This window comes from Bolinopsis microptera, chromosome 11 (genome assembly GCF_026151205.1).
Source record: "Bolinopsis microptera isolate Bmic1 chromosome 11, MBARI_Bmic_1.0, whole genome shotgun sequence".
Classification (NCBI taxonomy): domain Eukaryota; kingdom Metazoa; phylum Ctenophora; class Tentaculata; order Lobata; family Bolinopsidae; genus Bolinopsis; species Bolinopsis microptera.
In genome coordinates, this window is record NC_087082.1 from 18,827,106 (window position 1) to 18,852,147 (window position 25,042).

General features: G+C 38.8%; 1 protein-coding gene across 1 annotated transcript; it reads right to left on the reverse strand.

Annotated features, from left to right (window-relative positions):
• Window positions 1-548: 548 nt before the first annotated feature.
• On the reverse strand, window positions 549-9,236 carry LOC134823724 (NADP-dependent isopropanol dehydrogenase-like). Its single transcript, XM_063835257.1, has 13 exons — window positions 9,082-9,236; window positions 8,649-8,886; window positions 8,389-8,503; window positions 8,139-8,264; window positions 7,096-7,160; window positions 6,591-6,823; window positions 6,207-6,388; window positions 5,807-5,937; window positions 3,516-3,622; window positions 1,820-1,895; window positions 1,564-1,683; window positions 952-1,140; window positions 549-857 (listed from the first exon to the last, which is right to left on the reverse strand). The coding sequence occupies exons 1-12, from the start codon at window positions 9,234-9,236 to the stop codon at window positions 970-972; spliced, it is 1,719 nt and encodes a 572-aa protein (XP_063691327.1). The 3' UTR covers window positions 549-857; window positions 952-969.
• Between the last annotated feature and the right edge of the window lie 15,806 nt (window positions 9,237-25,042).

The following is a 25,042-nucleotide window of genomic DNA, read 5'->3' on the forward strand; positions in this document are numbered from 1 at the left end:
CAAGAATTGCGCCCGTTATTTCGTTTTGGCGGACGCTAGATTTCCATTTCACATTTACTATAAATTTAAGTATAAGCTCCAATCAGCTCACTTCAATCTTCATGATAATAATATAGATAAATTATGCATCAAATAGGGAAAAATTCAGTTCAATTGCCGTAGAACTTAACTTGTATCTGTAATTCAAGAAATTATCAGCAAAGGTAAACTATACTCGTGTACACATCAATACACTACGCGTGCCACCTACAAATTGGGCGTATTACCTAATAGTAATATTATACATTACATGCATCGTATACAATAAAACACAGTCGCGCCGCGCATTCATAGATCACAGGCTATCTATACATCACATCTCCGCAAACAATCCTCGCGCGCGCGCAACTTTTTCGTTGCTTGGTAACGAACGGAAGCAAGCAAGCAAGGAACACGACATATATTTGACCCACCTACTGCAATCTCCAAAATCCACGTTTTTCTGCAAAAACCTCCATTCGTAACCTTTCACTATTGCCTTTTTTCAAAAGGGTGAAAAGGAAAAAATAAAAGAAAATGTACTTCCACCCTAAAAGATGTAATTTGAATGTTGACGCTTTCAAACAAATCTGGTTTACTAAGTCAACTATCCCTTCCGCTATACACTATAAATCAGTACCCTATCGGACTTTATTTGAACGGAAATTAATTGGACGCTAGAGGCCCTAGTGTATCACCGCCTTTTACTCAATGTCCGGTCAAGTAAGGTCCGATAAGGTGGCACATATAACACCACTATACCCCACCACCACTGCGCTGATAAGGTGGCACATATAACACCACTACACCCCACCACCACTGCGCTGAGTGGGGATAGGGTGGCACATATAACACCACTACACCCCACCACCACTGCGCTGATAAGGTGGCACATATAACACCACTACACCCCACCACCACTGCGCTGATAAGGTGGCACATATAACACCACTACACCCCACCACCACTGCGCTGAGTGGGGATTCTCTCAGTCCTTTCCTCCTTAATGTGAAGTTCCACCAGTCTCTGAAGTCTGTTGTCTACAATTCTCTCTGTAGCCCCGCCCGCCATGATTATCAGAAACTCCTCCAAGTCTATTACCCCATTCCTGTTCGTATCTACCTGCAACAGAGAGACAATGAGAATTGGTTGTGCAAATCAACCTACGACACAACCATCCCCCACGACACTGCCTTTGATTCGCAACCATCCTTTACTTTTATAAATTGGTGGATGGAAAAATTTTGCTTACATAACAATTTAACGTAACATCATGTGCCCACAGCGCCCCCTTTCCCTTCATATAACTATTAGCAGGCTGTGTACCTCATTGACAATGTTTATAGCGTCCTGTATGGACAGCTCTACTCCTAGGTATAACTATTAGTAGGCTGAGTACCTCATTGACAATGTTTATAGCGTCCTGTATGGACAGCTCTACTCCTAGGTATAACTATTAGTAGGCTGAGTACCTCATTGACAATGTTTATAGCGTCCTGTATGGACAGCTCTACTCCTAGGTATAACTATTAGTAGGCTGAGTACCTCATTGACAATGTTTATAGCGTCCTGTATGGACAGCTCTACTCCTAGGTTCTGGCAAGCTTCAAACAGCTCTGCTGGCCTCAGAACACCAGTTTTGTCCTTGTCCAGTTCCTCAAACGCCTGCAAATACTTTTTATAAGCTGTTAGTCTTGACGGCATTACAACCACTCGTTTTTACTTCCTAAGCTGCTTCAAATTTTGAAAACAGGGATCAGCTAAAATAACTTCATTTTTAACGGGACAAAACAAAAAATACCTTGAGATACTCATTGTATTCCGAGATAGAGAGCTTTAATTTCTCCTGAGGAGCACCTTCTGACCCTAATTTGAATCTGAAATTGCAGCTGTTGCATTTTATTATTCACATACTTAATCCAACATAATTAAATATTACTATAAAATATAGAGCATTCCAGTAATGTTAAACTCAGAGTTAGAAGCAATTTTGAGAAGTGTTGAACAAAATAAAGTGTTTCATTGACCAATTATCGATATTTCACTGAGAGAGAGGAGTAAAGAGTAAGAAGAGTAAGAAGAGAGTTGACTAAAAATAAAGAAAAGGGCAGAATGAGGTGAAAATAAATGTTAAGTGTCCGGAGGACGGGCTTTCTGCTGAAAAATTAAACACAGTATTCGCTCAGAGAATTGTCCAAAATGACCAATATTCGGCTTACGCAATATGTGAACGATCCATTATTTCGTTAAAATTAAAGTTCGCTAGTCTCTCTCTCATTTCATTTATAAACTCGTTATTACCACTGTCAGAGAAAAATTTTGTATGCTAATTCACTTTAAGTATAATTAAATTCTTTATGCATTAAAATATAAAATAAGAGTAAAAATAAAAGAGTAAAATGACGAACCCCATGGAAGCAATATTAATACTGATCATATTTTAACAACAAGAAATACTGAGAGTATGGTTGTTGGTCTGAAATTTCAGTATTACAAATTATACAACACTGACGATTGACAACGTAAAACTTACCAGGATTCTCCCTATTCACTCTAAGTAACCCATGGGGATATCCATACCATGAAAGGGCCAAAATAAAACTATGGATGGTTGAATGTCATCACGATTTGTCGCCAATTGTCTAAAATAAATACGAGGATAGTAATTACCGATCGCTGATTAAAGAGCTGGCACCGCATCACCCCCCCCCCCCCCCCCCCCCCCACCCCCTAGCCGGTATAACCTCCCTGCCAAACTCACAGCTGGGTTTACACAATTATTTAATAATAAGCGTAGGCAAGCTTGTAATAATTAGAGAAACCGTACAATTAATGTAGTTTGTTACCCATTACAATAGTTAACCATTTGCTACCCAGTTGTTACCCATTTGTTACCCATAACATTGTTACCTACGGTAAGGTGCTTGTCGGTGTAATCGCAGATTAGCACTCTTCTATTACATCCAGTAAGCTTATAGTCAAATTCCGAGTCTTTAAATATCATGTTTCATGGCGTTTTGAGCGCAATGATACTGAGATAGCAATTGCATGCGTACTCAACGATATTTTTAATTTTCATACTTTTCACCGTAAATTTTAAAACAGATTAGCCCGACACAGAAACAAGCACCACTTTCTAACATACCGGGAAAAAAAAAAGAAAAAGAAAGCCCGCCAAGGTAAATAAAATCACCTATTTTCAGACACGATACAGAAAAGGTTTACTGCCAGAAATTTCGGCACATTTCCCGGGACCACACCTCCGACAGCTTCTTTAACGCACCAGCTCACTCTAAATGGCTGCTAAGAAACGTCTAACAAGTTTCCTGGACTGTTTCCTGACCGGAAGGGGTATTTCAGCCCGGCTTAGATACTTTTCAGTTGATAGATTAAAACCATCAAGTGCTCGGTTATATTTCACAGTTGACACGGAGATCTTGAAGCTGATATCTCAGGATGTGGTGCGCAGTTAGCACATACCAAGGTGGATCACCTACCTAAAACCGGCGGTTGTTCGGAAACAGAAATAACTGAACGTACTGGTATCCTGAACAGAGGTGGACAGGAGTGGGCGTAAAAACGGAGGATCAGACTCCTTTTTTTGCTAAACAGAACATGAATGTGGTGTTTTTGACAGATTGACTCCACTCATGCCCGACTGTTGGAGACAAAGGTAAAAACCTAGAGCCGGCGCTGAATGTCCTGGATATCCACGAGATATTCACCTTTAATTCCTCAGCTCTGCCGGGAGTCCTAGGGTGGAATGTAAATGGTGTGGAATTCTCCGGAGAGATAGGGCGCCGTAATTAACATTTCCGGGACGTTATTCCCCAGCCAGCTAGTTAATCGAAGAAGGTTATTTGGAGCTCACGTATCGACCAAAGATGCAGAGACTATTGACATGGTGGTGGAAGATTGAGGATGATGGGGAAGATGATGGTGGACGAGAAAGGAAGGACATGGAGTCCTGGACCTAACCCTGAGACTATCTGTTGGCTTGTGGCGATCAGTGCTAAACGATGCAGCAGGGCTGGGTGATGAGGAGGTGATAGATGATATCCTGACGGTTGTAACCTGGTGATGGATAACATGTCCAAACAGCTCGGATCTCCCCCCTCTTTATCTACCAGATAAACTACAGGGAAGTTTTTGGAAAGATGGTGAAAGGAGCTGAGAGCTAACCCTATCACAGACTAACAAATTCCCTCAACAAGCTGCACTACACGAGATGGTGTTCTGGAGACTCTGCGACTAAGCACCGGACTACTGAAGGAAAAAGGTGGGCTGAACAAGTCATCCGGCAGGGAAAAACTGGATACCAGGGGATTGCCAGTTTCAGTATAGTCAGTACGTTCTCCACCGGATCGAGGAGTACTGGCCTATATCCCAGGGAGTTTTAGCCAAGAGGTTTTGAAACGGCATCCCAAATTGGACTCCTTTACATCTTCCTTTTTTTTTTTTTTTCTTTTCTTTCCCCTTCCTTGGTCGGACCACGTGCGTGTCTGGAAAACATGTGGCAAAGATCGCAATGAAGAGACGTTTTCAATGCTGGTAAACAACTATGATCTGTCCCCGGTCCCTACTGAAAACAGGTCCAGTTATAGTTCAGACAATGGCAGTTACACGCCTGAAAGGGTCCATGAACAATTCGATCTCTTTATAGGTTAAAGAATTCTGCTCCTCAAGTTAGCAATGAATACTGATCTTGTTTTGTATCATGCCAAAGGTCATGTGATCGAGAAACCGCAGACAGGGGGGGTTTTTGGTTACCAAGAGTAATTTAAATTTTGATCATGCAACATAGGGTCGAAATATGAGCTGTTGAATATAAATCTTGAAGGAGCAACTTCTCTATATACCTGTAGCGTCGTTTCCGAGTTTATTTATCTACATGGATCTACTTGGAAACATGGTTCCTAATGGGTGTGAGCCTTGTAAATCAAACAATAATAAATAGAAGACTTTATTCGGACTTGAAGTTAAACACTTTTTTCAACATCAACAGATAAGACATGAAAACTAAAGATTGTGACAAAAATTCAGAATCATAAATCATAAGTAGTTTACAATAAGATACCCCCTGACCATGAACGAGGGAGGGTATTGTATACGTAGTACTGACCTTATGAACCGATGGGAGGGTATTGATACCCGTAGTACTGACCTTATGAACGAGGGATGGTATTGTACTACCCGTGACTGACCTTATGAACGAGGGAGTGTAATGTATACCCCGTAGTATGACCTTATGAACGAGGGAGGGTATTGTATACCCGTGATACTAGGTAGGCTTGACGTCTTATCTGAACGAGGAGGCTATTGTATACCCGTAAGTACTGACCTTATGAACCAGAGGAGGGTCATTGTATACCCGTGTACTGACCTTATGACGAGGGAGGGTATTGTATACCCGTCGTACTGACCTTATGAACGAGGGAGGGTATTGTATACCCGTATTACTGACCTTATGAACGAGGGAGGGTATTGTATACCCGTGTACTGAACTTATGAACGAGGGAGGGTATTGTATACCCGTGTACTGACCTTATGAACGAGGGAGGGTATTGTATACCCGTGTACTGACCTTATGAACGAGGGAGGGTATTGTATACCCGTGTGTACTGACCTTATGAACGAGGGAGGGTATTGTATACCCGTAGTACTGACCTTATGAACGAGGGAGGGTATTGTATACCCGTGTACTGACCTTATGAACGAGGGAGGGTATTGTATACCCGTAGTACTGACCTTATGAACGAGGGAGGGTATTGTATACCCGTGTACTGACCTTATGAACGAGGGAGGGTATCGTATACCCATGGACGAGTCCAGCGCTGAACCTGAAGTTGCGGTGCCACATTCTCTCTAGGTTGATGGTGGCTGACTTGCCGTGAACTCCCAGCATCGCGATGTGACCTCCTGAAATGATAGCTTGTCAAGTTTCCCTGGCTTATTGCCGGCTGCAGAATGAGGTGCAGCAGAATGAGGTGCAGCAGAATGAGGTGCAGCAGAATGAGGTGCAGCAGAATGAGGTGCAGCAGAATGAGGTGCAGCAGAATGAGGTGCAGCAGAATGAGGTGCAGCAGACTGCAGAATGAGGTACAACAGACTGAGGTGCAGCAGAATGAGGTGCAGCAGAATGAGGTGCAGCAGAATGAGGTGCTGCAGAATGAGGTGCAGCGAAATACCTGCTTTAACGATGTCCTGGCAGATGTACCACCCGACAGGAACTCCTATCGCTTCCACCACGAGGTCGACCCCGTGTCCGTGTGTCAGGGTCATCACTTCTTCCACCGCTGTTCCTGCACTGTTGTCTATCGTGTGTAGGGGAACAGTGGTTAGTCCATCTGTTGTGTTCTTCAGCTCCACACTTCAGGGTTGAGAGGATTAAATAGAGACAGATCTGGAAGAACACACCCTTGGGCGTAGCCCGGGTAGTATCTCATGTCTAATTTCTAGATATAAGCAAAAAGGGTATTCATTATCACATCAACTACCGTGCACACTGCACTGTCAGATTGAAAGTGTCACGATTACTAAGATTATTAATACTTTGATATCTTGAAGCTCACCATGTGTCCAGTCTATGACTGTTGGTATCAATAACGAAGAGTTCCCCAGGTTGATAGGACCCTGCAGTGATAAGAGACGCCAGACCAACCGGACCTACTCCCACGATAGCTATACTCATTCCAGGCTTGATAGCTCCGTCCAACAAACCTACTTCTAATCCCGTTGGGAGGATATCCGAGCACATGACTATAGCATCCTCTATGTCAGTATCCCACACATCCTTCGGGATGAGCTGCGGAGAGTAGGGGTTATAAACGGATTACAGGGAAAATGGGTTAACAAGAAGTACAAAAATATACAAAAATATACAGGAAATACAGGAAATACAGAAAATACAGGAAATACAGAAAATACAGGAAATACAGAAAATACAGGAAATACAGAAAATACAAGAAATACAGGAAAGAATAAACACGTGAAATACAACTACAAGGAAAGCTCCCTACGTCAGAGCTAATTGACAGCAGATAACTTGGAGCTGAAAAAGTAAAATGTCCATTAAACCTGTGTACTGAAATCTGCATGAGGTACCCGAGCATGGGTTCCTTGCATCCCGTCAATGGTATTACCTAAGAAACACGGTGGTAATCTAATTTACTTTTTGGCTAGAATTTAAATGACAAACGAAAGGTTGATGGAAGATAACCGATTGTATTTCTTTTTTGAAAAATATATTGTTTTCATCACCACACTCCAGAGCTCCAGGACTGAAATTGTTGGAAACCTGTTATTATAAAGAAGTACTTAATTTACGGGTCGCCCCTGTAAAATGAGCTCATTAGATAATGATTAGTGATTACTCCTTCAGAAAGTACTCCGTCTAGTAGAATGAAGTTAACAGATACGTTAGAACTTCCCAACACGACGTTACCATGACAACACACACAAAACCGTTAATTATTTTCCACTTTGCTGTGACCTGCAATGTGAGTTTACGGTTTAATATGTGAAGAATTTATAACAATTTGATAAGAAAGAGATATCATAAATATTACTGACAATGATTTGGATACCTACCTAACGAGACATATTTTTTTTAAATCCCCAAATACCATGAATTTGATACATGTTTCGGCGCGAAAAGTGGCATGCAAAAGTGGCATGCAACGTATGTCAACCATGAATCAATTTGGGGTACAAAATGCTATGGTTTTCGGCAGGCAAAAAATCCCATATTTTCGTTCCCAAATCATTTAGGTCACCGGAATTATGTCAAATACAAATATGTCTCGTAAGGTACTTTGTAAATGTTTTCGGAAAAAAAGTTTTTCAGAAACCCTAGGAACCAGTATCTGCAAATAAGTGAAATGTGAGGGATTTTAAGGATAAAATACCAAATTTAACAATCGTTACTTACAACAGTACTTACAACAGTACTTACAACACTTTTATAATTGTGAAAGTTGAAAAGTTGGCTCCTGAGATGATGCAGAAAGAAGAGCAAAACTCTAAACTAAATTACAAAGAGTGACAGAGAAAAAGAGGTTGTAATTTTCAACATAATCCCAGGAGCCGTCTTGAACAGACATTGACAACACTACAATTACCCAGCTGCCAGCCCCCATCCACACAGTGACCATGGAACTGAATTCTGCAGTTGTCACATACGCCACATTGGGTAGTCGTGTTCACCAGGACTCTTTCGCCAACTCTTCGCTTTTGAACGTTTGAACCTTGAATAAAAAGTAGTAGAAGAATAAAACGATGATTTGAAAATTGTTTATCAACGTTGAGAAGTGTTTATCACTGAATTAACAAGGAAATACTGGTACTCTGTCCGTTACCCTGACGACTCACCAACTTGTACGATCTCTCCAATACCCTCGTGTCCAAGTCTCGTTCCTGGTTCACAAGATGACACGTTCCCCTTCAGAATATGGAGATCTGTCCCGCAAATTGTTGTTTTCAGTACCTGAATAAAAAAAGGAAATAATTAATTATTAGCAGTTTAATATCTGTAGTGATACTAAATCCCCTTTTAGAAAATATTTCAAATGATCCCCGAATATCTTCACATAATTTCATCGCCCTATATATAAACAACATTACCGACATACCTTAATGATGACATCAGTGGGATGCAGTATCTCCGGCATGGGAAGACCAGTCTCAAAACAGAGAGGATGTCCTGGACCCTTGTAAACGACGTGAGAGCAGGAGTTGTCATGGTGATGAGTAGGAGTTGTGAGTGCAGGAGTTGTGAGAGAGTTGTCCCAAACAGGTTGGATAACTTCTGGTTGAAGTTCTGGCATCATGGGGCTCCTGACGTCGGGTGTCATGGTGATTCGTCTCATGCTGCGGGAGAAGGTTTTGAAGAGAAATATTGATTATATTAATTGTAAATTTGAACCTAATTGCTTATTCGTCAGTTCACAGTACATATCAGTATTTTGAAATCATCCTAGAATGTAGAATTTATCGTAATGATATCTCTCACATTTTAAAATTAATTTTGAATAATTCATGGCCTGGTCTGAATGTAAATCTAACCTGCCACGTGTTACACTTGCATCCACTTCAATCTGAGCAGAAGAAGATCGAAATGCGCTTGAGAACAGTCTCACTTGAGCGGCGGGAGTTTTCGTCAAAGCCTTTGCAAATTGACGGATTGCTCCCAACTTAATCGTGTTCTTGCTGATTATCATCTCTATTTGTTTCCTAAGAATGGATTGGTTAGAACGTTATGAAAGACGATACCCGCCTATAAATGTCAGGATTAACCGAAACAGTCGAGTAAAGTAAGGGGTGTATGGGGTACAAAAATGAGGTTAATAACAAAAGGTCAACAACCACAAAGGATTAGGAAGAAGAACTAGTAGTCTAAAATGACGTGTACAATCCTGAAAGGAGAGTACAACACGAGAGAGACTATATATACTTTATTATGATACTACTAGTTCTACGCGGTACTTAAAGTTAATACATAAATGCTGTGCAAACAGAGTAGAAACTTTATTACTACTACTATTACATTAGTACTACTACTAGTAGTAGTACTACGCGGTACTTAATATATAAATGCTGTGCAAGCAAAGTAGAAAAAAGCTGATAATTTTAGCCGTGATTTAACTCACGTTTCCTCAAATATTATTTCTAATTTCAAGTTGAGTAGAAACGAAAGATTTATCTTTTACTCAACTGTCGTCAACATCAAATTACAGTTAAACTGGCTCACTAAACTGAATCAGAATGTGCAGCTCTTATCGAAAATATCGATAAATACATTTTTCCGAATTCCGTGAAAAATAAAATGATTTTTATATGCATTGGCATTTGGTTAGTTAACCTAAATATTTGTCACACCGTTAAATATCTAAGCTGATTGTGGGATAATTTAAGATTTAAACCGTATTACTAGAGAAAAATAACTTTAAGCTCTCGAACTGTTTTTCGAAAACTTAAAATGGAACTAACCTCTTACCATGCCATCGGTGTTTTAAGCAGGAGCTCTAAGTTTAACTTGTTTATTTTTCAAGTTATTTTTTTAATTCTAGTATTTGGAAACTAGATTCAAGAACAAGTACGTGTTTTAAATAAGATTAGGACCATTAATTTCTAATCTAATTCGATAAAGTTTTTATCAGTAATTCGATGATAATTCTATATTCTGGCTCTACTCTACATCCGGATATTGTAGTTCACAAATGTTTAATTCCTGTTTAATTCCACGAACAATCAGACGTCTTGTGATGAAGGCATGATGCCAAGAAAGAAGAACAGACTTTAGTTCCGTCGCTTTGCCTAATTGGACTGAGTGATGTCAGATGTGACCCGTACTTTTAAAATGAGCTGATAAGGATAACAAGTTTTTGTAAGCACAATTCTCCCGAATTGGACCACGAGTTTCATAGACTCTGCAGGAACACAGTACCGAAGAAGTGCACCACGAGTTTTATAAGTTGCTAAGGAACAGAATCCACCACATGCATACACCAGATACTTTCAGCCTAGCCAACTTTGGTTAAACCAGTATAAAAGGTTCAGACAGGTTGTTCAACAGAATGAGACCTGATTCACCAGCTTTAGCATCCGGATTGGGTTTTAAATTGTGGATAGAGGAACATCACTCAAAAACAGAAATATTTAAGTTTAAGTTAAAAAGAAACAAACACAATCTAAATACTTATACAGTGCTGACTTCCTCCTTCAATTCTGTTCACGGAGTGACAAAACTGCCCCTCTACAGCCCCTGTACAGCCGCAATACAGCCACAATACAGCCACAATACAGCCAATTTACAGCCACAATACAGTCACGATACAGCCACAATACAGCCACAATACAGCCACAATAAGGCCACAATACAGCCAATATACAGCCACAATACAGTCACAATACAGCCACAATATAGCCAATTTACAGCCACAATACAGTCACGATACAGCCACAATACAGCCACAATACAGCCACAATACAGCCACAATAAGGCCACATTACAGCCATAATACAGCCACAATACAGCCATAATACAGCTACGATACAGCCACTATACAACTACAATACAGCCCCTATACAGCCACATTACAGCCCCTATACAGCCCCTATACAGCCACAATACAGCCACAATACAGCCACAATACAGCCACAATACAGCCACAATACAGCCACAATACAGCCACAATACAGCCACAATACAGCCACGATACAGCCACAATATAACTACAATACAGCCACGATATAGTACGTGCATGCGTGACCCGCTCGCCCAAATTTTAAGAAAATTCATGTTGAAAGGCCCTGAAGGTTTAAAAGTAAAACTGTTCGGTGTATTTTTGGATGCTCACATAATTCCCAATCGTAAATCACCCTGGCCACATAAGTGATAAGTTATGAGTCATGACGTAAGTTGAAAATGCTTCCCTGGAAATTAATTATGGGCAAAAAACTTAAAAACTGTTTCGGTCACGTGACAGGCTAATAAAACACCAATTTTATTTAATAATAATTGTTAACGGCTCGGGTTAGGGTTACAGTTGTGGTCGACTGGTAGGTTAGGGTTTTGGATTACGGATAGTTTTGGGGTTGCAGTTAGGGATATTAAGGTTGGGATTAAGGTAATAAGGTTCATGTAAAAGCGTTTTGTTCGGCAGCAAAAACATAAAAACCAAAGCACAAAGTCACGTAAAAATAGTTTGGCGAGCAAATTATATTTGTATAAGCTTGCGTGTCGCTTAACTGTTAACGGGTGATAATCATAAAATATTTGTTCCATTTATATAATATCCTGTTCCAGGACCGTCGACGAGTCCAACTCGGCGAGCGTCCTGGTAGTGGTAGATTGTAAACCTACAACGTGTCGCGTGACAAGTCATCAGCGTACAGCATGGCATTAACGAAATCGTATATAACCAATTGGACTTTTAAATTGTCCATTGTTAATGGACTAGCCCGTCGCGCGCGCTACTTTAAGTAGTAATTGTCTTATACTTACACTGTCGTACTGCTCAGTACTTCATGCTTGATATGAGCGGTACTTATGTTCACAGAGGCGCGCGCTCAATCACAAATAATGAACGCTCGAGCGCGCAGTTTTTGGAAGCTTTCCATTTAATTAATTATTTAATCATTAATTGGCATCGCAGTGTTGACGGCTTGTACTGCGCAAACGACTGAAATTTCCCTTAAAATATTTTAACGGGTGAAACTCGTAAAATATTTGTTTCAACTCGGCGCGCGTCCTGGTAAGTTGTAAACATACAAAAAAATATTCTGCTCATAAAATTTTGGCTCTAGTAATTAATAAATGTGACATGTAATTTTAAGTTAACAATTAAATTAATTGACGATGTCAATTCATCTCAGCTCGGCGCGGCACAGTAGCGCATTTTGCCGATCTAAAGAGAGATCAAGCCTCATTGAGTGCGCGGCGCGGCACAGTAACGCATCGCGCTACAACAATTAAATAAATTTTGCGCGCAGTGTAGCGCTTACAGCCTAAAGATTCCTCAACAATGTGTTACTGTGTGCGCGGCGGGCTGTATATATGGTTGAACTTCAAATTTGATTGTTTTGTGGTAAATAAAAATTTGACTTTTTAAATTTTTTGTCTTTCTTACTTGTCTAGGGCTTAATTGACGATGTCAATTCATGGCAGCTCGGCGCGGCACAGTAGCGCATCGCGCTACAAGTCTAGGGCCATTTCAAGAAGAAAATTTCGAGAAGAAAGCGCCGCGCACTACTTCGAAGAAATTTATACGAGTAACATCTATGAAGCCTTTATAAAATACGAAAACGCTTAACTGACAATATTTATTCTTTGCTAATCGGCGTAGCGCATTTCGCCGATCTAACGGTCAGAAAAACCAAGACTCATGCTGCCGCTGAGCTTTTCTGGGATCTAGCACATCCTGAAGCAGACCAACTTACTTAATTGTACTTGTACTTGAAAAGGTCTCCTCGTAGTCGTTGGAGTGGCCTGCACCACATGGTAACTCCTTTCTCCGGTATTAGACCTCTCCAGTGAACCCTGTCTGTAGCTTGTTGTTCTGCATCTTCTATCGAGATGTTATCGACACCTGTGAAGATTGCTGCATCCTCCCGAACACATGACAACCAGTTTTTCCGAGGTCTACCTTTTAACCTTTGTATGTTGTTGCCCACGTTAAAGGGCCTGTTAATAATTAATTAAATTTTTAGCTACTTTACATTTATTAATAATAGTTATGCCATAATGGGTAAAGATACAGTGTGGAAATGACATTTATCAGGAAAGAAATAAGATTTGACTTGTTGATCGAGAACAACAATTATTGCTATTAGAGGAGAAAGAGGGAAAGAGCGGTAGTGCAGTTATAAAAGCAGATTTAGGTATAAATTTACAGCCAGTGCACTAGTGATTAGGAAAACAAATTTCTAGGAAAACAAATTTAAATTTTGGTATTTATTAATAACAATCAAAACATATCATATCATAAAAATAAAGCCGCGCGTTGGTTGACTGCCTCAGTAAGGTGACTAATTTAAACTTGAAGGTGCCCTGCGCATTTACAGAACCTTATGCGGCGATCACATATTCACGAGGACCTGTGAGCGCCAAAATTAATTTAAAGTTTCTAGAAATCATACATCACTACGAGTTACTCATGCTTTTGGATTATAAGAGTGCGGATTGTCAGGTATTTCATTCATTCATACTTAATCGGTTTAAAGCTGTATATTTAGAACTCACTATTGTTTAAACTACGAAAGCAGAACGTAGATAATGGACAATATACCGACGACAATACCAAGGACCCGAGTGCCGCATTGACTTTTCCGGATCCGATTGGGAATCGAGCGGTTTACTCGATTAATGTTTACTCAAAATTATAATACAAACAGTAATAGATATAAAATAGTAATGTTAAAGAATTCTTTTTAAAACAAACCCTCTGGAAAGGGCACTGCACACTGTTATCAAAAAGTACACTGTGATCATGAAGTACTATGAACTACAGATTTAAAAACACGACGCTTCACGTTACACATGATATTACACATCCATAATATCGATCCTATATGTTAAGAAGTTTAGACTTGCACTGAACAGCTTGGACTATTGTTTTTAAAATTTTGTGCAAAATTTTACCATCAGTGATTAATGATGTTATTAATTATTAATTAAAATTGAAATTTAAAAACACCACTATTAAGCGTACACTTTTACTCAGCAGTGTCACTACAACTAGTTTACAAAAATACTTTTAAAACTATATATCAAAAGCAAAATAAAGTTCTATGTATAAATTCGTTCATAAAACTTCCAAAAAGCTAATATAATTTAGATAAGTCAAAGAGAGGGTTAAAATTATTAATAAAACATTTTTGCTACCTCAGTGTCAGATAAAGTAAACAAATAAGTCTTCAGTGCGGACTTAAACGCCTCAACAGAATAACATTGTTTAACTGAGTCTGGTAGTGCATTAAAAACTCGTGGACCAACCACACTAAAACTACGATCACCAAAACCCTTGGTTGAACGATAAGGGACTATGAGCCTAACAGTGTGTCCATGGTGAGCATACTTAAACATATCTTGAAGGTACTGTGGCGCTATTCCATTAATAGCCTTAAAAGATAGGAGACATATTTTAAAAATCACTCTTTTAGGTATATTAAGCCAGTGCAATTTATCAAGATCGTCGCCTAGGTGATCAAATTTATATTTTCCAGTTACTGCTTTTGCACAGGCATTTTGAATAAGCTGTAGTTGATGTATGAGGTACTTGGAGATGCCGTAAAACATGGCGTTACAGTAGTCCAAACAAGAAACAACGAGGCTATTAACAATTGTCTTAAGCTGTTTTGTAGTCAGCAGAAACCGTATCTTAGTGAGGTTGCGTAGTGTTAGGAAACATTTCTTCTTCAACTCAACAACATGGTTGCTCATAGTAAGCCCAGAGTCCATATGTATCCCAAGATTCTTAACTGTGCTCACAAATCGAATAGTTGTATCACTCCCAAAATTCACTCCCTTTATATTGATCTCTCGTAGGACGGACATAGGACCAAAAACGATTATCTGTGTTTTACTGTCATTCATTGCTAGAAAGTATTTTTTCATCCAAGCTCTAATAGATGCAAAGCATCCCCTGAGCTTAGAGAGTAACGTTTCGCACTGGTTGATGGGTTTAAGTCTCTTTAAGATCTGGTGGTCATCTGCATACCCATAAATTGTGAAGTCCATTCCTTGTACAAATCTATAGATGGATCTGATATAAAGGTTAAACAGAACAGGTCCCAGAACTGAGCCCTGAGGAACACCAAACTTAATAACTATTTCTTCAGAGAGAGTAGAACCAAGTCGAATTCTCTGAGCACGACCTTTTAGAAAGCTAGTAAACCATTTTAACACAGTGCCCCTTAGTCCTATCTCCTTCATGAGAATGTTCAATAAGACATCATGGTCTACAGTATCAAACGCCGCCGATAGGTCAAGCATCATGACAACTGTAGCACTCTTTTCATCTGATGCAACTAGAAGATCATTCCATATTCTGATCAATAATGTTTCTGTGCTGAAGGTCTTCTTGTATGCAGACTGTTCTGGGCAGTGGAGATTATGCTTATCTAAGTGATCGTTTAGGCGCTTTAACACCACTCTCTCGATTAGCTTCCCAAGGAAAGTGAGGTTTGAGACAGGGCGAAAGTTTTTCAAGACATTAGGATCAAGAGAGTTACTTTTCAGGAGGGGAACAATATCAGCAAGTTTGACTCCGTCCATTGAACCTTGAGATAAGGATGCATTAACAATCTGTAGAAGTAATGGTAGCAGAATGCTGATGTTCTCTTTAAGCAGTGTAGTAGGTAAGATGTCAGAAGGTGAAGAGAAAAGACAATTTTTTTTTTTGAGAAAAGACAATTTTATTATTTATCACCAATTCAATACATAATCAATAAATATATATCCGAATAAATTTGATTAAAAATTAAATGATACAAGTATGCTAGCAGCTAGCGCGCTTATCACTTATATTTGAGAAATATTCACGCTGTTAAAATGGGTTTTACCACACCGCCACTCACATTAGCACAGTTGGTGAACGGACCCAGGCGCTGTTAAGCTTTTATGAGCCCTGGTTGACTGCTGAGAGTGGCGAAGGGGCTGATATTAATTTTATCTTAGTTTAACCTAGATTCCAATGAAATTTTTGTTTTGTGTTATAATTATATGATTTTTATGCGATATTTAAGTTACAGCTGCTCGCAATACATTATTGCTTAAAAATTGTTAAATATGCTCGCTATACGCTTAATTTTAGATACCGTATGTATATATACATATCAGCTCATAATACCAAATAACAATATAAATAATAAATAAATTAAAAGCATTGAAGAGGTCCAAAACCAATTCAAGCATGACACAAAGTTGAATACATTTTCATCGGAAGCTGCAAGCTTATTAACGTTTGATTCCGTACGTTCATGATCCGTTATTATGCATTCACCTTCAGGCGGTGTCGACGGATCATGCGAAAAGGGTTTTTGACAGGCTGTGCCCTTACCATAATTAAACTGAACCATTGCCTGATACGATGTAAACAAGAGTGTTGGATAGGTGAGCCGCGCAAGCGCTCGCGCATTTGTGTCGCTCTGACAAATAGCACTTGAATAATTTAGCTACCAAGACGTAAATCGCGCGTTACGTAAAGTATTATTTTTCCCTTCGGATAAAGTGAACGTTACACCCGCGTGTAACCTGCTTTAATGTTTTGTGTGCATGTGTGGTGGAGTGAGTGTATAATGTAATGATTGAATGAATCTTTTTTCTTTTGTGGTGCATATATGATGTGAGTGACAGGTGTAAAATCTAAAATATATAAATATAAATGGGGGTCTTTTCATAGGAAAGTGTTGAAGTTTAAGTCCTGCCAGTTAATATTGTCAGGTTGGTGTTGAGCCTTCATGATAGAAAGCTTCAATCGGGATTTAATTGAACCTAGTGAACCTATTTTACCACGTGCATTTGACTGCTCAAGAAACCTATTCCATAAATTTGCCCCTTTATATGCGAAATTGTGAGATGAGTGTGGTGTCACAAATCTGTCATCTCTGAGCTCAGACTTCTTAAAGAGAGAATACATGGATATGGGCTGATGACTCTTCACTATCTTCATTGTTTCAGTAATGCATCTGTATCTATATATGTTATGTACTGTCATTAGTTCCTTAGATTGGAAAATAGGTTTTGTTGATTCTCTAGAGTGGAATTCTGCCCCAAGTATTTGGCAGCGATGTGGCCTTGCTTGTTTATCACCAGTCTTCCTCAAGCTGATACATATAGAACACGGTTTAATGTGAGGTATAGTTGATTCATTGGATATTTGACCTTTCTTGTTTATACTGCACTGGATTGGCCTGCTACGAGAACAAGTTTTAAACTTGTCGCTAAATGCTTCCGAGTCCCCAAATAAGATTCGGACACATTTCTTCTGTGCAAGGAATAGTGGTGAAAGCTTATTAATTGATACACCACCCCATACAGTTATACCGTATCCTAGATGAGATTCAAAAAGAGTGTGGTATATCTGTTTGTACAGCTGGCTGGGGAGGGAGTTTTTTATTCGATAAATACGGCCACATATGCTGTTTAATTTCTTAGTTAGTTTCTCGATATGAGGTGTCCAACTCAGTTTGTCATCAATAATTACACCTAGAAATTTCGTTTCAGTAACTTGTTTGATCGGGATCCCATCAATTTCTAGATTCAAGTCATTTTCAGTATTATCAATGGTCTTACGTTTAGTAGGCGAGAAGTACATGTATCAAGATTTTTTAACATTAATGTGCAGTAGGTTATGGCGCATATATTGGCACACAGAGTCGAGAATTTCATTCGCTATTTTGTATGCTTGTTCCTTAGTTTCAGCAGCTACAAAGATGTTTGTGTCATCTGCAAATAGTACAAATTTTCCTAATGTACTACATCTATAGATGTCATTTATATAAATAAGAAAAAGCAAGGGGCCCAAAACGGATCCTTGAGGTACGCCTAGTTTAACTGGGAGAGGCTCTGATTCTTCACCAAGTACACTAACATACTGGTATCTATTATTTAGATAGCTGGAGAGCAGCTTTAGTGCGTTTCCTCTAACTCCGTAATTACTAAGTTTCTTAAGTAGCATATCAAATGGTAAGGTATCAAATGCTTTAGAGAGATCGATAAATATTCCTAATACGTGGTTTTTATTATTCCGTTTTTCTTCGACGTGATTTACGGAGTAGTTAAGAGCATGACTTGTCGAGTGGTTTTTTCTAAAGCCGAGTGATTTTCGAATATTATTCCTCGAGATAAGAAAAAGTTGTATAATCTACTGTAAATAATTTTTTCAAATATTTTACCAAATACTGGTAATGTTGATACTGGCCTGTAATTCTCTAGTAATTCCTCATCTTCTTTTTTATATATCGGGGTTATCTTACCCGTTTTCAGTTGATCAGGGAAGACACCTTCATTCATGCAGTTGTTATAAATTCTGGCAAGATGTTCTGATATAGTTTGACTACACTGCTTCATTACATGTGCCGGTATGTCGCTAGCTTTACCGTTATTAAATTCACTTATAATTTGTATTATTTCAGAGCTTGTACATTCAGCAAGATAAATACTTGACGGACAGGACTGTGGCAAGTAGTCAGTGAATGATTTATATTTAGCAATTATAGGATCTTCATCAATCCTCCTCTCATAGACCTCGTTCAGATTGGAGGCGATTGACACAAAGTACTTGTTAAATTCATGAGCAATAACTCGTCGACAAATAACACGCTCATTGTTTATCATGAATGACGGTTTCATTTGCTTATTTTGCTTTCCTCGCACTTTATTAATTAACTGCCAGGTTTTTTTACTGTCACCCTGACACTCCTCAATTTTGTTGCACGTGTAGAGGCGTTGAGCTAGTCTTATTACGTGTTTAACTCTCCTACGTTTGTCAGTAAAATTAGCATGCTTTTCCCTGGCATCATTACAAGGATTGCAGTGACAGGCTTCCTTGATCTCACGACAAAGTTTACCTGGATTATGCAAACATTTTTCTCTCTTCGCTTTATGCCAGTGGTCGTGCAGCTCATGTTTTTTATTTATAGACGCGATTAATCCTCCTGTTATCCACGGATTTGTCATTGGCGTTCTTTTGGAGACTTTAGGTTTACTGAGTTTACATGATTTGTCTAGATTCGTTTTGAATGTGTCGTGAAATTCAATAAAGTTTTTTGGTGGGTGCTCAGAGAAATGTTGGTTTAAGGATGAAACAAGGACTCGAACGTTGGATTCACTGTAATCATAATATTGGGTATGTTTAACTTGAGGTTCAGAGTTAGTTACAGCTAGGTCTTCAAAAATATGAAAAACTGGCAGATGATGCGAGATTCTGTCAGATACTGTACCTGAGGCAACAACCTTGTTTATATCATTTGTGTAAATGTTGTCAATACACGTTTGATTACATCCCGGCTTCTCGTGCGTGTGTGTTGATATAAGAGGCGAGAAACCGGCACTAAACATTATCTCCTCGAGATTGCTAACTTCTTTACTATTAACATGGAGGTTGACGTTAAAATCTCCCATTATATACGCAGATTTTTTAGGCAATATCTGGAGTATTCTAGATAGTTCTGTCAGGAAGCTTGCAAAATTACCGCTGGGTGGTCGGTAAATAACCCCAAAAGTTACTTCTTCTGAGTTTTTACGACTAGTTACGAATAGTGATTCTAAATTCTCGGTAACGTCTGACGCAAGTTCGTTCACAATACTGCTAAGTCTATCTTGAACATATAATGCTACACCAGTTCCTTTGGATTTATTACCTACAGTATTCTGGTAAAAACTATTGTAGTTAGGAATTGAATACACGGTGCTTTCATCAGGACCTATGTTAGTTTCTGATAAACCTATTACGGTGAAGTTTTGATTAATGCGGTGCAGTTCAGTTAATAGACTATCAAAATTGCTTTTATTGCCATCAATGTTAAGAAAGTAGGAGCTGGAAAACTTTTTAAGATTTTCTCCATGCGATGAGTTGATTTCATTAGCAGAATAAGCTTGGCATTTGTCTAAGATTGAGGATATTTTATATGTTTCGTCATGTGCATCTGGTGATACCAAACTCGTCAATGATTTCCTTTAGCTCATCTAATGTGACAGGTTCAAAGGTAGACCAGTGGTAGGATTCGGGAGCTTCAGCAGAAGAGTCTGATGGAAGAGTAAACCGATCATGATCCATATCTTTCCTAATGTTATCAATCTTAGATGTAAAGTAGGCGTTAAAGTCTGCTGCTAGCTTCGGAAGATCATCTGTGTAATCTGGCAGAGGATTAGATTGTTTACGGTCTAAATTTCTATTGACCAGCTGCCACAAAGTTCTTGGGTTGCCTTTAGAGTTTTCTACCATATTCTTAAAGTACTCCTTCTTCTTCAGATCAGCCATTTTAGAACATTCTGAGCTGATGTCTCTAAACATGATTTTATCTTCAAGCGTTGCTGTTGGTTTACGAGTTTTTGCCTCGGCTTTTCTTCTCAGCTTTCTGTAGTCCCTGTATTCATTATCAAACCAAGGTGCAGAATCAATAACAGATACCTTCTTGGAGACTATTGGAGCATGCTCATCTAGGAGTTCAGCACACAAGTCGTTCAAGTTGGCAACAGATGCACTCATCTCAGTAGTTCCAATTTTCCCAAGATCAATCAAGTTTACTATATCGAAGAGATCACTGGTAAATTGGTCATCATCCACAGTCTTCAAATTTCTGTAAGTGATATCTTTAAAATATTTCTTTTCGAATTCCAAAGAGAAGTCACAATAGACTGGAAAATGATCTGATCCATGCCTATTCACACTATCAACCAAAACCTTGCATTGAAGCTGATTCTTGATAGAGAAGCAGAAGATTTGGTCTAGTGATCCACCAGCAACATGGGTTGGTTCATTAACATGATGATTAAATCCGTAAGACAGAAATAAGTCAAGCGTCTTCCTAACAAGCTTGTCATTCTTATTCTCAAAATGAATGTTCAAGTCCCCAGCAATGACGAGACAATCACACTTCATGGTGATGGCTGACAGAAGTAAATCAAGTTCCTGATGAAAGATAGAGGAGAGATAACCAGGTCGATACAAAGAGACAAACATGACCTTAGTGCCTGTTGCTGTTTTGATTGATGCAGCTGTGTACTCAAATGTAGAGAAAGTAGCAGAGCATTGGAACTGAGACATTGAGTATTCTCCCCTAAACAACAAAGCAGTTCCACCACCTTTTTTGTCTTTCCTGAAATTATGTATGATTCTGTAACCGTAAGACTTAATAATTGCAGTGGTGGGGCAGTTAACATCTGTTAGCCAAGTTTCACAGAATGCAGCAATATCAATGCTTTTGTCTGATAAGTTGCACATAATATCGTTCACTTTGTTAACAAGTGACCATGGATTGAAAAGGAAGAATTTCAGACAGCTCAGTGATTTCTGTCCGTGTTGTGGCTTTGGTAAAAAGGGGTGGTCTTTTTAACTTTCTCCTGCAAATCTTTGAATATGGGGCACAAAACAGGATCATAGGCTGCATACATGTAGAAGCTCATTGCCATGCTTACCAGCTTTCTTGCAGTTTGAACAACACAATGGAGCGGAGCGATCACATGTCCGTGTTTCATGTGCTCCTGCACAAAAGCCACAGACATGTTCACTTTTGCAATGACCTTGGTGACTTTTGCTATGGTGACCAAATGATTGACAGAAAACATCTGAGGACAAAGAAGCTATCATAGACTTTGCAAACTCTCTGAGTTCCAATAAAGAGCTTATCACCTTGTTTAGCAATTGCAGATCGTACAAGATTACTGACACGAACAATGGCTTTGAAGGAGTTCTGGTCATTCTTTAGGGGTACTATAGCTACTACATCAATTTTCTTGTCTTCTATACTGGTACCTGGATCATTGATGAGCAGATCTATTCCATGGTTTTGACTAACTATCATTTCCTTTATTTCCTCCTTCAAGTAATCACGCTCAAGACCAACAACTGTTATTCTTGGTAACTTTGTGGCTACGGTTGATGTACTATGTTGGGGGGAAGCTTTGCTAAGCTTCTCACGCAATGTTTCTGCCTCAGACCTAGAGTTAAGAATAACGGCAGTATCATTAGATTTGAGCTTCATTGTGTTAACAATACTAATCTTATTCTTGATGCAGCTTTCTTCCAACATACTTTTATCAATTGGTTTGCCACTCTGATCATTCTTAATTACAATCATGCTGCGAAGTTTCTCAGTCCTCTGAGAATCATCCCATGGGTTGCAGGGAGTCATTGGAGGTTTTGCTAGAGCATTGTTTTGCTTACTTGGCAAGATTTCCTTAAGCATCTCTTTTACACCGGACAGTTCTTCAGCAAAATTCTGCTTTAACTCCTCAATCTTTCTGTCAACGTAAACATTAGCAGCTCCCCCTGTGCTTTGCTCTGTCATCTCCTCTTTAACTGTAATACAATGGTTACAAAAGAACAAGAATCTGCCAAATCTTTTCTCATAGGACTTGGTGTTAGAAACAGCTGGTCCCAAATGGGAAGTGAAGCTAGATGGGGCACTAACACAATAGGAATCATCTGTGCAGCCTACCGCATGGAAATAGTTTTTACAGTCATAACACTCAGTTAAACAAAAATTTCAGTTAAACAAAAATTTCAATTTTATGCCATTTATTACAGATTAAACAAGTTTACAATAAATCAATTTGATATTTAACAGAATCCTAATTCAATGGGCAGTATGGTTGTCACTCTTTAAATAGATTAGATATAGGTTGACGGGGCAAAGGAGTGTGCGTGCTGTTCGCTATTGCTCACACCAAACGGCAACCTAGTAAATGTTTTGTATGAACACCGGTCTCCATCACGATACAAAATTAGGATTTTGGAATTTATTTTATAACCTACAAGGAGTGGAGGTATCGGTGTGGTGCATTAATAGAGTGACAGCCTACTGATTTAGAGTTGTGTTTAAGTGAGCATAATGGGTGTGTTTTTGGATCTAATGGCAACTTTAAAATTTGTTCTTTTAATCATTTATTAAATATCAGTTTAAAAATATATAAATCTGGAATCTGTTCACTCTGTGAACCAGTCCTATAAAAATTTCAAAAACCCTCCTAAATTAAATATTAAAAACGTCTCAGTAATGGAAATAGTCATACAATTAAGAAATTAACCAAATTCTTAATATCTACCTAAGAGAAAAATACCTACCTAAGTCAATTTCTACCTGTAATACACTAAATATTAGGTTAAATACATAGGTGGTGGAGTCAGCACACATTTACCAAAATCAAATTTGTTTAATAGGAGGAGCCTGTGGGCCGAGATCACTGGATTAAATTTGATGAAGGGGATTGTTTTCAAATGACAGCTGCATTATGTCATAATCGCTTGTGGTCCATGCCGAATCATTATAAGCATGTTGCAGCTTTAGAAGTGCCTTTTTCAGGCGACTTTTAGCAAGGCTAATCTTGTAGGAGTAGTCAAAGAGCTTAAGTTTAGGTGCAATTGTGTTCCAAATTTTGGTGGATCTTGATATAAAGTCATTAGATGGGAGTTGTGAAATGATAGTGGTTTCCTTTCTAAAAGATGACTGATAATGCTGTTGCAGTGATGCTGGGCACCTTAGTTTTAGTATTTTAAAAACTTCCATAAATGTGTGATATGTATATAAATTTTTGAAAGCCAGGATGTTTTGTTGCTTGAAAAGTGGTTTACAGTGCTCTAGTTGGAAGAATGTATGGTCAAGTGCCTGGCTGTCAAACTCTCTTGTTCTTGCACATGTAAGGAACTTGTTAAGGTATGCCTCTTTGTCACCAAAGAGGACCCGTACACAGTGCTTCTGAGACAGCCAGATACTTGCTGTCCTAAAGAGTGCTGCATCACCCCAAACTGAGATACAATATGTAAGGTGGGATTCAAATAGTGTGTGGTAGAGGTCTTTATGGAGTTCCTTTGGTACAGAGTCCCTAATTCTATTTAAGGTGGCAGAGGCATAGTTTAACTTTCGTTTAAGTGCTGTTATATGAGGCCCCCAGGAGAGCTGTTCGTCAATAACAACTCCAAGAAACTTAGTTGCTTTGGTTTTTTTAATTGGAAAGCCATCAATATGGAGTTGAAGCGAATCTGGCAATTCTACTGGTTTACTAGCCTTTGGTTTAAAATGCATATAACAGCACTTTGACATGTTGATGTGTAGTTTGTTAAGGATCATATACTTTTTTATACAGCTTAGCAATTTGTTGCCTTTCTCATAAGCTTCTTCTACAGTTTTTCCATCAATAAAAATGTTGGTGTCGTCAGCAAATAGTATGAAAGTTCCTAAATCCGAGGAATTGGCAATATCATTTATGTATAGAAGAAAAAGGAGCGGTCCCAAAACAGAGCCTTGTGGAACTCCATATTTAATGATAAGGTTTTCGGATTTTTCATTAAGGACTTCTGTATACTGTGTTCTATTTGATAAGTAGCTTTTAATAAGACAGTTTGCATTGCCTCTTATTCCATACCTATCTAGTTTTGTTAGGAGTGTACTATGGTCGATTGTATCAAATGCTTTACTCAAATCTATAAATATTCCTAGAACATGGTTTCGTTTTTTTATGCTATCTTCAATAATCCTAACAGAGTAGTTAACAGCATGGCTAGTAGAATGGGACTTGCGGAAGCCAAATTGGTTTTCATCAAGGATATTTTGTGACAGAGCGAAACTGTAGATACGGCTGTATATCACTTTTTCAAATATCTTGCCAAATATAGGCAGTGTAGAGACAGGTCTGTAGTTTCCTACATCCTCTTGGTTTCCTTTCTTAAATATGGGAGTAACTTTCCCAACTTTCAAAACATCAGGAAATACCCCGCTCATCATGAGTTTGTTGAAATGTTGGGCTGAGTGAGTGATATAAAGAAGAAGAGTAATTTGAAATCAAGATGAGCAGTTTTTAAAG